Raw genomic sequence first — 12,610 nt, 5'->3', positions numbered from 1 at the left:
TTTGGAATATGACCAACAGTTGAAGTCTGACTTTCCCAAAGGGGAAGGACAAAGTTGCAAAATTCTAACTCCCTTAAAGTTCTAGTAAGAGCCAGGCATGGTCATGCATGCCTGAAGTGCCAGCACTCTGGAGGCTGAGGCAGGAGGATTGCTGCAACTTCTAAGCCAGCCAGGGCTACATGGTGAGTTCAGGGCTAGCCGACAAAGTGAGACTCTGTCTCAAAAAAGAAACAAAACAAAACTCTAGCAGGAGTTAATTTCCTTTTTTCCACTTACAAGTTTTGATGAAAAGGAAGCCCTGTGGTTTGGACTTGGGACCGTCCAGCTTTGTCCCGGCTGCCGTGTGCACCTGCCTGCCTGTCGCCTGTCCTCTGAGGTCCTGACGTCCTGGGGTCCTAACACTTGGGGCTGTCGTGTGGAGAGGATGGTGCTCTTAACAAGGACTTGGGGCAGTGCTTGCACAGTGGCTCCTCACGTCCCCCTGGCGTACAGCTCGGAAGAGTCCAAGCTGGCTAACGCAGCACCTTTCAAGGCTGAAAGGTCCTGGGTCTGTTTTGCAGATGAGCACACTGAGGCCCAGAGACCTGTGGCCAGAACTGAAGTCTCTCCCCTAGCTCCCTTTCTTGCAGCATGGGGAGGTGGGGGCTGGGGGTCCTGGGTGGGTAGAGATGGAGCTGTGCCTTCCTTGCCCAGCATCGGCACTCTGCTTTTGGTTTTGGTTTTTTTTGGTGCTGGGAATCGAACTTAGGACCTTGCACTTGCCAGGCAGGCACTTGTGCTGAGCTATATCCCAGGCCCCCAGGACTCTGTTTTGTGTGTGTGTGTGTGTATGTGTGTGTTACCGGGGATCAAACTCACGACCTTGCGCTTGCCAGGCAGGCGCTTATGCCACTGAGCTATATTTCCAGCCCAGGACTCTGTTTTGATGGGTCCCCTAATACCCTCACTTTACCTAGGGAGCCTTAGTTAAATGAGGGAGTACTGATGATCATAATAATTGGTCTAATTAGTCATACAGCGGTGCCAGGGCTCTTGTGCAGTGTTGCTTCGGTTAGCTGTCCTCCCAGAACTGGGCAGAACAAAAGCAGGGACGGTCAGAGGTGTTCACGCTGTGATGGAAGGAACACGGGTGTGCGTGTTCCTTTGCACTTGAGTGGGCGTGCACAGTGTGCCCAGGCCTCAGGCCCCTGCCGCTCACTCGGAAATCTGGGACTGCAGCGACGCTAAAACAGAAAAAAGCCCTGCATCGTCTCTTAAATTCTGCTTTATTGAACCATGCATTTATCATTGTGGAGCGAGCTTCTTGTCTCTTAAGGTAGCTACAGTCAAGGGGTAGGAACTACACCTTTAAGAGAAATTATTATTATTTTCTTAGAAATTATTTTATGATGCTAGAAACAGTTTTGCCTCTAAAAATGCCCCCATGGTTTAAGTTCTGACCACCACCTCTTTTCCTAAATTAATTTTACTAGAGTGTTAAACCTTTATTTTCTCAGTAATCAGTGGCTCCAGGAGTGACGTGTAACATGAGAATAGCTTGGCCATCTGACTCCATTACTAGCCGGGCATGGTGGTGCACACCTGTAATTCCAGCACTCAGGAGGCTGAGGCAGGAGGATCATTGCGAGTTCAAGACCAGCCTGGGCTACAAAGTCAGCTCAAGGCCAGCCTGAACTGCATAGCGAGACCCTATCTCAAAAATGAACAACAAAAAAAGAAAACAACAAATAACCCAGATGCCATTACTATTCGGGAACTGTAAGAAATGCTGTTACCTGACAGTTGAAAAGAGGTTGCCCCAAGGGACCTGTGGGACTGTTTTAGGGGACATAAAATGACTGAATGAAGTCTATGCTGATGGTACTGTGTGAGAGAGTTTGCATACTGGTGATACTGCCTAGAGACTCACAGCGTGGAAGTGAAATATTTACTTAAAGGTTGAACTTTAACAGCCTGTGTTACAAAAAAGCTTATATTTCCAGTATCATCTGAAGTTATTTTGCTGTGTAGGCTCTGTTGTTGTTGTTCTGTTTCTCGGTCTTCTATTGTTGGCTGTGAGCTGAACGGCATTGAGATTTATTTCCTGGCCTCCCCTGCAGCAGCCCCAGGAGGCCCTGCACCTTTATTGTGGGGCTTAGATGACAGATGAAATGCAGAAGACAGGCTTTGCCCTCCTTGGGGTGTCTTGGGACTGGGGCTGGGAGGCCGGCCTTTGTCATGAAAAGCAGCTGCAGATCAGGCGGGGGTGGGGGCAGCTAACCGCTCTCCATTAAGTGCTCTCTGATCATCAGAACCAGTTCCCAGTGCGGATGATTTTGAGAAAAAATATTCTGCATATGGATGAGTGAAATTGTAAATCACTTGCCATAGACTTCTGGTCTCATCACGGCCAAACCTGACTTTTGCCTGAGCTTGGAAGATCGGTGACACTTTGGGGGTTCCCCACACAAAGGGTTTGTGTCTCTTAGCATTTCTTACAGGGTGCCTTTTGCACAGTAGTGTGTCACAGACTGAGCGTGCCAGGTATTCATGGAGGAATTGTGTCGCTGGGATGTAAATTGTAGGCAGGACCAGCCTAAGACCAATGTAGATGTGAAAGCGTGACCTGTGTTAAGCGGAACAGCATGATTTTATTATGATTTTCGTAATATTCCACATGGATTGCTTTTGATCTTGGAGTATGTTTCTGGTGAAGGTACTGATTTTTGTACAGCTTGGCATTTGGGTCTGCAGTGACAGGGACATCCCCCACTGGTGCTATGGTGGTAGATGGAGGCAGCATTGATCAGGACAGTGATGGGCCAGGTGTCCGGTGTGGGAGGAGAAAGGTGATTGGCTCACCCCGTTCCTGGTTAGGATTAGATTTAGTCACACTGTCATGGCCTTGGAGTCATCGGGACTAGTGAGGCTCGGGACCAGAGGACTGAATTTCTGCTCACCTCTTTCTTCCCCAGAGATCCCAGGCCGACCAACCAGCGCATCAATAAGCACGTCAACAACGACGTGAACCTTCGCATTCAGAACCTGACCATCCTGGTGCGGAACATCAAAACCTACTATCAGGTAAGGCATGCTGCCTTCTCCGGAGTCCCGGTGCATAGCCTCATGGAAAGGGTGTGTGAGTTCAGCCAGTGGCTCTCTGACCTGGCACTGGCTGGAACCCTTTCCTGGGCTTCATGTGTGGGGAGCTGTCACATGGATTCACTGCTCAGCAGACGTTCTCTGAGCTGTGGGAAGGTTCACGCCACACGGCGCAAGGACCCGGAGAGCCTAGTGGTTTGCACCCCCCACGTGGCAGCGGGGACTCTGAAAGGAGCTTCCTGTCCACGTCCCTGGCTCAGTGACTCTTGTACAAGCGAGGGAGAGAAGGAACCAGAGGACTGTTGGGGGCCAAGAATGGAGGGCTGTCCGGATGGCACCGCATCTGATGAGTGTATGCCCACGGGTCAACCACAGCAGGCCTGCAGGGAAGGCAGACTGGGCCCGTCTGGTGGTGCGTGATCTCTGGGTGGCCAGCCCGGAAGGGCATGGACTGCAGCTGAGACTCTCAGCCTGGGTTTTCCAGCCTTTTCCTGGGAGTGACACTTTCTCCCCCATACAATTTTTCTTGAGGTCCCAGCTGTTGTCACTGATTATTTTGGGGCTGGGAGACCTGAGTGCTCTCTGCGTGGGTGCTTCTTCCCCCTCCAGTACCCTAGGGAGCATAGTTCAAGAACAAGTCCTTTCCACACTCATGCCAGCATTTCACCGGACCCCCGGCCAGACCTTGTCCCGAGACCTGTTCTTAGCACTCAGCCTCCTGGGCTGTAACTGTGCCTGGTGCTGGCGTCTGGGGACTCCTCGTCGTCGGACGTTGTGAGGTCTCTTCTGACGTGAGGAGGCACTGGCCACCCAGGGTCCTCTCTTCCCTGTGCCTGAGCTGCTGGCTCTGGGCCCACCTGGGGGGCCACTGGGTAGGCTGCTGGGCAGCGGTGTCATGGCCCAGGCTGGTGCTGGGCCCAGCTGCTGCCCAGGGTCGTGGCGGCTGTGGGAGCCCTTGCTTCTCTTTCAACCTGGTTTGAAGCAGGATGGGAGCGGAGGGGCGGGCAGTGTCGGGCTGTCTGCCCTGGTTGTTTCCATCGGGCCGTCTGCTCGGTCCACACTGCTGGGACTGTGGCTCCGTGGGCTTTGAGCATCGCTCGCCAAAGGCTCTGTCCCTCTCGTTACAGATGTTTCAGGAGGAGCGCTGGAGAGGCCTGGGAGCCCTGGGGGAGTTGGCTCTGGGGGCCGAAGTGGTTTATTTCAGGGGAGCCACACTCCAGGCCAGGCATGCTGTGGGCAGGGGACTTCAGCTTGGGCCTCCCTGTGACCACTGGGCAGAAGCGAAGGTGCTACACATGAGCTGGGTATCTGGGGTCCATGAGTACAAGGCCACTCTTAGCAAGCGAGTATGCGTGTGCGGTGTGCCAGGTGCCGCAGGAAGCAGGTGGCGGCAGAGGTTCAGGAGATGAGACCCCTGATCCAGTGTAGTGTGGGGCGAGGTAGGGATGAGTTCTCAGGAGATGGCTCCTAAATGGAGTTTCGTGAGTGGCTGAGTTTCCAAGTTTGGAGGGTCACAGGAAGGAGAGAAGAGGAGAGGGTGTCTGGGTAGAGCCGAGTACTGTGCCCGAGGGACTACTGTCCCTGATGCCGTTGGGTCAGTTTCCCACAGTTAGTCAAATAAAGATTTATTTACCAAATTCCAGACGGAAGAAAACTGAGCAGGATGTGAACGTGAGAGGTGGAAAGTCGGATCCAGGTGTGATGTCGCACGCCTGTAATCTCAGCTACTCGGGAAGCTGAGGCGGGAGGAGCACAAGTTCAAGGCCAACCTAGGCAAATTAAGAAGACCTCGTCTCAAAACAAAGAAGGGAGGAGCTGTGTAGCTCAGTGGTAGAGTGATTGCTTAGTGTGCAGGGCTGGCCGGAATCACAGGCACGGCAGTAGCCAAGTGTGTGTCCTGCCCCAGGTGTGGCTGAGAGGAGGCCGTGTCTCTGCGATGGCAGAGGGAGATCAGACAGAGGTGAGGTGTCTGAGCTCTCTGGGAATCACTTGGAGCAGCCAGGCGCTCACTGCAGCTCTTGGGCTGTGAAGATACTGTCCTTGGGTCCTGCTGGCCCAGTGAGCCTCGTGCTCCCGGCGATCAGCAACTCCGAGGGTCCAGGTCTGGGCTGGGCCAAAGGACCTGACACCCACGCGGGAGAGGGTTAGTTCAGAGGTGGAGCACTCCCGTGGGGCATGTCATCCTCAGACATTGCTGTGTGGAGTTCCGGAGGATGGGAAGCGGTCCAGACACGGCCCCAGAGGGCTTGGGGCAGGAAGAGGACCCTGCATCCTTGGAGGCTCCCTCCGCCTTCTTAGTGCTTGCGAGCAGGGCTTGTGAGTGTGGGTGGCCTCGCCCTGGAGCGGAGCAGAGCACAGGGACACTTGCAGGGAGTTCCTGCTGCCGACCACCAAGTGGTCACTGCCTTCACGTCCTGCTTGCTTGGATGTGTCCAGGGCTGGCACTGAACCTGTGCAGTGTCCTGCTGTGTAGTTTTCCCTTCTGATTTATAGTCGAGTCCAGTTCTCACCATAGAATGATACATGCGTTCGATAAACAGCCTGGGAAACAGGTGGAGGCAAAACAGCTCCCAGCAGCTGCCCCCAGGTCTCCTCGGCCGCGTTTCGTTCCCGAGTCTCGCCGTGGTGGGCACGGTTATGTATCCTGCCTCTTCCCATGCTTGGTTATAGTTGTGAAGGGCGCTTATGGACGTTTTCCTAAAGCACGGCTGCCCGGCCTCCTGGTTGGAAAGTAGCTCTGCTGGGGGAATGAAGTGACAAAGGTGTGGGGGCAGCCAGGAGGGACACCCTAGGGGACAGGACTCCTTCTCAGGCCTTTTTGACAGCCACAAGAGCCCAGTCCCCAGCCCTGTGGCTTCCCTGCCTGGAGACTGTAGTTCTGCTCTCCTCCCATTCTGTGGCACAGCAGGGCAGGGGCGCTCTGGGAGTCCTGGGGCCCTCCTGAAGAGCAGCAGCTTGTTTCACAGGGAGCTCTTGCTGACCTCTGACTGCCCATAGAGACCAAGGGGTCTGGACCTTTTCCTGTAGCATACGACAGTGTGGTCAAGTTCTGTCTGACCACCGGTGTCTCCACCTATGCTTTGGCCTCCCCCTGACTTGCTGTTTTGGGGCCCTTCTGGGGCCTGGGGCCTGGAATCTACATTTTCAAAAGCATCCTAGCTGCTTAGACAAAACTGAGGATCAGAGCACTAGAAGCAGTACTGTTTTTCTTCTTCTTGGTACTGGGGATTGAACTCAAGACCTTTGGATTGAACTACGTTCGCAGCCCTTATTATTTTGAGACAGGGTCTCACTAAGTTGCTCAGTTACCCAGACTGGGCTCAAGCTTGTGATTCCCCTGCCTCAGCCTCTTAGCGTGCTGGGATGACAGGTGTGCGCCACCACGCCCAGCTGGAGCAGTGGTTTTTGAAGCGTTCCAGGCCAGCAGCATCTTCACTGCTGGGAACAGGTTAGAAATGCCGGTTAAGGCGGGGGGGTCTGTTTTATGAAGCCCCCTGGTGACTATAAAGCACCTTTGGCCAGAACTGCCTGGTCAGATTGTTTCCAGAGTGGTTTTAGAGGGACTTCTGCAGCCACCTGCCGGGGCAGGAGGAGCTTGGTTGTCACAGGTGACTCTGCCTTCACACATGTCTTGTCAGCCCTCAGACAGGAAGGCAGAGTCCTGGCAGCCGTTGTGCTGAGGAAGGGAAAGGGTAGATGGGGCGGTGACCAGAGGGAGCAGGGCAGCTTGGCCAGGGTCTGGGAGGGGAGGGCATGGATCCTCTCTACGTTTGTTCCCCTCTAGCATGGGCTGGCTGCCGTACATGAGAATTATCTTGAGAACTGTGCACGCTCAGTCTAAAAAATGAAAAACTTCTGTCAAAAGTAAGAATAGAAGGAAGTGTGCGTTTGACATTGGTGGTGACAACAACATATTGAGCCTGCAGAGCTCACAGCGCTGTCATTTGTGTGTTCAAGGGGGTTTAAAGGGTGTGTGTGTGTGTGTGTGTGTGTGAGCGCTGGTGCATGTGCGTGCGTAGCTGCTGTGTGTAGGGACCGTGTGCAAAGGGACGAAGCATCCGGCACCATCGCTGTGGGTTCTCGTCGAATTTGCTTCATGAATAACACATGGTGTTGAATTTGCAGAGGAGAAATTACCTTCTCCACTTTGGACTTCAAAGGTTAAAGAAGAGGCCTCTCCTTGATTTTGTAGCTGAGGTTCACATTCTGAGGAAATTAAAGATAGTGTTTTTGATTGTAAAGCTCCTTTCTTCCTGCAGGTTAGGAAATAATAAAGGAAATTAAATTCGCCCACTGTCTCGGCGGTGAGGGATGCCATTGTTAGCATTTTGATACTAATGCTTTTCCCCTCCTGCAGGTGGGTCGCATCTCTCACTACCTGCTTTTTTCTTTCACTTATGGTGCCGTGGACATTTTCCTATGCCATTCTATACTCTTTACAACATGAATTGCAGTGCCTATATGATGCTTTATTGTGTAGCTGTACTGTTATCATCAGTCCTGAGTCATTTTGCCTCAGAATTATAAATAGTATTTCAGCGAATGTTTTTAGTTCCTCAGGGTAAGTTCCTGGTGGGAAGTAACCTGGGTCAAAGGGCGTGAATACTTTGAGGACTTTTGCTCCTGACTCCCCCTACTGCTGGATTTGTAGGCTTTCTTTTTCTAGCGTGAATTGCCCGATTGTACCCTTTGCCAGTTGTGGCTGTATTTAAGTTGCAGTGGTCTCTGCTGCTGTTGAACACTGGAGATTTCTGTCTCCCCCACCAGCGAAGTCCTGAGATGTTTTCCGTTTGTTTTTGCGAGCCCTGGGCCTCTGGCATGCTAGGCAAATGTTCTCCCAGTGAGCTGCAGCACAGTCCCTGAGAAGGTTTGTGCGTTTTTGTCTGAGCGGACTTCCTTTGCAGTAGGAAGCGTGGACTGCTGTTTTGGGATTGTGCTAGCAGGGCTCCCCGAGGGGTTGTGGAGGGGCAGAAATCACAGGTCACGATGGGCCGGGCAGGGGCTGCCTGGAGCCAATGGTCCAGTGCGGGGACTGGCTCTGTCTGTGGGAACCTGTGGACTTACACACAGCTGGCTTCCGTGGCCTTTGTGTGAACGCTGTGGTCAGTTACCGCTTAAGAGCACCCTGGGGAAGTGGGCCCCTCGGGTCCCCTTCCTGCCTTCCATTCCCTTGCTGGTGTACAGAACGATAAAATGTGGGGTGAAGAGGCTCTGGTGGCCCAGAGGTGAGTGTGACATGAGGACCACCTGGTTCTTTGCTTCTCCTCCTGTTCTGAAGGCTGTTGTCCGCGGCTGAGCTGCTCCCGACTTGGGTGGGGGAGGGGCAGGTAAGCACATGGATTGTTGAGGCACGCGTGTGTGCTCGGGACCCCGCATGCTCACCGGATGCAGACCGGGGAAGGGCCGAGGACCCTGGAGAGCTCTGCCTGAGGGTGACACTTGGCCTGCCCTTGAAGAGCCAGGCTGAGAGGGGATGTCTGCAGCAGAGCAGAGCAGATACCTGAACGCCTTGGGAATGTAGAGCAACCTGGAGGCTGGGGAGTCGGTGAAGGGTGAGGGCAGGATGCCCCGAGGTGATGCACTTGCATGGGCTGGAGGGCGTGAACCTCATCCTGATGGACTCAGAGGTCTCGCGATTTTCTTCTTCTTGTTCTTAGGATTGAATCCAAGCCCTTTGTGCACTAAATAGGTGCTGTACTACTGGGCTACATCCATAGCCCTGAAGAATTTATATTATTTTAGGTTTTATTTGGTTTTTTGTTTGTTTGTTTTTGTTTTTTGTTCGTTTTTTTTCCGATACTGGGAATCGAACTTACAACCTTGCGCTTGCCAGGCAGGTGCTGTGCCACTGAGCTAAATCCCCAGCCCCTTTTTAGGTTTTATTTGTATTTACATTTTGTTTTGAGACAGAGTCACGCTGTGTTGGGCCAGGCTGCCCTCGGACTTGGGCTCCTCTAGGATCCTCCTTCTCCTCCCAAGTAGCTGGGGTTAGAGGTTTGTGCTGCCACCATGCCTGGCTTAGGAGAATTTTGAGAAGGGAAAGTTTAAGAGAAAACTCTGGCACCCAAATGGAGAATGGGCCAGGACTGGGAAGGAGAGGGGTGTCAGGGCAGCTCAGGGCGGCCTGGACTAAGGCAAGAACAGCAGAGAGACCAAGATGAGTTCTGAGGTTCCCATGTAGACGGCAAGCCTGGGGGCTTGGGTGAGGCTCCATGGGTGTTGATGCTGCTACCTGCAGTGGCCCGGGCTCTGGTTGAGGAGGCTGAGCACGCTGGCTTGGTTTCAGACATGTTGTGCAGGTGATCTGGAGGCTGCAGAACAGGACTGCTGGGGGTGCAGACCTGACTGAGAGTCACAGCTGGGTGCATAGGGTTTGAAGGGGAGAACTGCCTCTGGCCAAGGAGGTGGCAGCACCCGCAGGGTCAGAGCGCTGGCCATCAGGTGAGGTTTCCCAGGTGGGGGGGTCAGGAGAGGACAAAGTACAGTAGGGACCAGAGGAGGAGTAGTGGGCGAGGGGCGAACCCCAGATGACCAGGTGCTGGTACACAGGGCCACTGGCCCGGCAGATGCCCTCAGCTGTGGCCTTGGGCCGCCACCTGCTTTTCGTCCTGTTCCACCTCCAGTGAGGTCTCAGGGTGCTAGAAGGCTGCAGCGATCTGCTCACTGCAGGCCTCAGGGTAGGACCGAATGGGGCTGGGGGACAGAGCTCAGGTCAGCCACACAGGGGCCAGATAGTGCTCGAGGTTGACAGCTTTTAGGGCCATTAGAGTTCCCTTTTCTGCACTTGACAAAAGGTGTCTCCTCCTGACTTGCTGGTTCCTAACGCTTTTTTGAGCTCAGAGGTGCAGCTGTTGGTCAGGGTTGGAGTAAATAGGGACCTAGGACCCTTGGTGACTTGCCACAGTCCCAGGCCTCTTGGGAGGCAGGATTTGTTTCTCCAAGATAGAGGACTGCCGGTTGGTCTTGGTTTCCTTTCTTTTTTCCCCTCCCTTTTGTTGTCGGAGTAAATGCTGTCAAGGCTTACTGAATAGCAACCAGGAACTTGGGGACTCATTTCTGTGCAGAATCAAAAGGTTGAGAGGCAGGGATAGAGGGGGGCCTGAGTCTCTGCTGGGATCCAAGCCCCTGCTGGGATCCAGGAACCACCCTGGGGCTTTGTAGCCACCTCCTTCTTTATTACTTTGATGCCCTCCAGGAGGAAGAAGTTGCTGGGCCCCATTTTGCAGATGAGGAAACTGAGGCCCCTTGGCCAAGATAAGGAAACAGCCTGGAGAGTTGCGTGTTTCCTTGGTCACTGGCTGCTTGGAGAAATGTTTTCTTAAAAATTCAAGCCCAGACTCTGTAGGCCGATGACTTCAGTGGGGCAAACTGTCCTGTGAAGACTGGGGGTCCTGCACTCATGTGTGGGGGGCCAGGACGGGGGTGCCACCACCCAGGCATTGCCTGCCTCAGCTCCCTCTGTTAACCAGGCTTCAGGCCTGCTGGTGGCCCCAGAGGAAGGGGCTGGGTTGCCTCAGGCACCTCTGAAAACAGCACTTCCGGAGTTGGGGGAGGGAACAGCTGTCCCCCTTTACCCGCTCTCCCCAGAGCAGCAGGAAGCTGAGAATCTGGGCTAATTGCAGCGGGTGGGGAGGGGTGAAAGGTGAGTCTGATGTAATTAGCAGAGCTGGAGTTCTGCCAGGGCAGTGGAGACTCAAAGGCAAAGCGCTGGGGAAGAGAGAGCGCATGTATGTGCCTGTGTGCAGGTGCACGTGTGTGTGTGTGCGCGCGCGTTCAGACACTGTCTGGTCCCTGTTGTCTCCTCCCCGGCCTTGAGTCCAGACCTTACATTGCCAGGGGTTTTCCTTGTGTCCTGCAGCTGCCACACTGTCCCTCGGCCTCTGGAAAGGATGAGCTGTGGATGCAGGCATCCTGCCTTTTGCTCCAGCTATAGAGGATAAGACCCAGGCCCCGTGGCCTCTCCTGCTCTGCCCTGTTCTGCATAGCAGTGGGCTCAGATACTTAGAACTCAGTCCTTGGACTTCAGCCCAAAGGCTGGCTGTCTCCCTAGTTTACAGCTCGGGACCTTTCTCTAGGCTCCCGTCCTTCCTCTGGATTGCATTTCCTCCTGCAGTCACATTTCTGATACGCGGTCCCTCGCTGGGTAAACGCGTGGGGTACAGACTTTGCACCTTCTGCGCAGCTTTTGTCTTCATTCACGGCCGTTCGTTTAAAAGGAGGTGTGTGCCATTAGGGATTTGATGCACAGAAGTGGCAAGGTCACTGGGGATGGGCTGGGAGCTGTGGTCACCCGATCACCGGGCGAGGGGTCTTAGTTGGTGCTTCAGTAAAACGGTAGCTCCAAGCACAAGTGCGCTGCCCTCCAAGCCAGCGGTGAGCTCAGCTCGCTTCAGATGGTGCGTGTTGTTCAGCTCCTGGTGAGAACCCTGCTTGTGGGCATGAATACATTGACCGTTAGAAAGAGCTTCTTCCCCGGCCGTATCCTCAACGCCAGAGGTAGGAAGTGGTGAAAGGTACCGGTTCCTTTTGTGGCAAAAAGGAGGGAAACGGATTTCTCAAGGTTTTAAACTGGGGGAAAAATCTTCTGTCCTTTGCCTTGAGTTTGGGTATAAGTGCCAAGATCAGCACGTTTGATGTTATAACTGGTTCGTCAGAGGCGTCGCGGAAGAACTTGCCCAGGCAAGCATGGTTGCTCTGTAAAGCTGGCCGGCTGCGTGGCCCGCATCCAGGGCTAATAACAGTTTTTGTTACTCAACTGTTCCCTTTGGAAAGGCAGAGATTTTCTGCTGCTTGGCTGTGGCATTCAGGGTCTTGGTCTCTTCTGAGATCATCTCAGTCTTATTTTTGCAGCAAGGAGAGGAAAAGCAAGGCAATAAAGAAGTGCTTGTCTTAATTGCTGGGCTCAGTGAGGCCTGCAGAGAGGGCTATACCCTGGATCTCCCAGTTCTGAGCTTGTCAGTGATATTTTGAGGGAATGTAAAGGGGCAAGGCTGCCAAGTGTACACGGCAAGAGGTCTGTGGGTTTGGGGTTGGGTTTTCAGCAGGTTAACCCTGAGGGCAGACGTGGGTGCAGGTCCCTTCAGAGAGGTCTCCCGGCCCCTCCGCTGGGTGCCTCTGGCCTTGGTGATGGAGTTGGCAGGTGTGCTCTCTCAGTGGAAGGCTCGAAGTTAGCTGCCCTGTTGACCTGAATGGCCAGGAAGGAGAAGCCAGGGCACAAAGGACAAGATGGTAGGTGGGACAGCAGCCATGGGAGAGAGCTGTACTGCTTTGTCAGCTTGGGTCCTTCAACTTGGCCGTGGGCCTAGACACTCCTGTGTCACTGTTGCCGGCAGTGTGACTTAGGGTGTATCATTTAGCCTCATCTGTAAAATGTGAGCAATAGTTGCCTTATGGGTTGTTGAGAGGCTCATAGGAAATAACAAGTTTCTGAAGTCAGTGAGGGCTCGTGTCCCAGGCTGACTTGGTGGGGAGCTGCAAACCTCCTGTGTGCAGAGCTCAAAGTCAAGCTGTGGATTCCTTCGAGTTCACC

General features: G+C 53.7%; 1 protein-coding gene across 1 annotated transcript in view; it reads left to right on the top strand.

Moving 5' to 3' along the window:
• Positions 1–12,610, top strand: part of Ccdc88c (coiled-coil domain containing 88C) — a gene marked incomplete at its 5' end in the record, with an annotated part of 122,702 nt that overhangs the window by 5,931 nt on the left and 104,161 nt on the right. The window contains 1 exon segment of the mRNA XM_005390438.2: positions 2,955–3,063. Coding sequence (XP_005390495.1) covers positions 2,955–3,063 — 109 coding nt within the window.

The sequence above is a fragment of the Chinchilla lanigera genome, unplaced genomic scaffold (assembly GCF_000276665.1).
Source record: "Chinchilla lanigera isolate Chin_1 unplaced genomic scaffold, ChiLan1.0 scaffold00037, whole genome shotgun sequence".
Lineage (NCBI taxonomy): Eukaryota > Metazoa > Chordata > Mammalia > Rodentia > Chinchillidae > Chinchilla > Chinchilla lanigera.
This window is presented reverse-complemented; position numbering and strand designations above follow the sequence as displayed.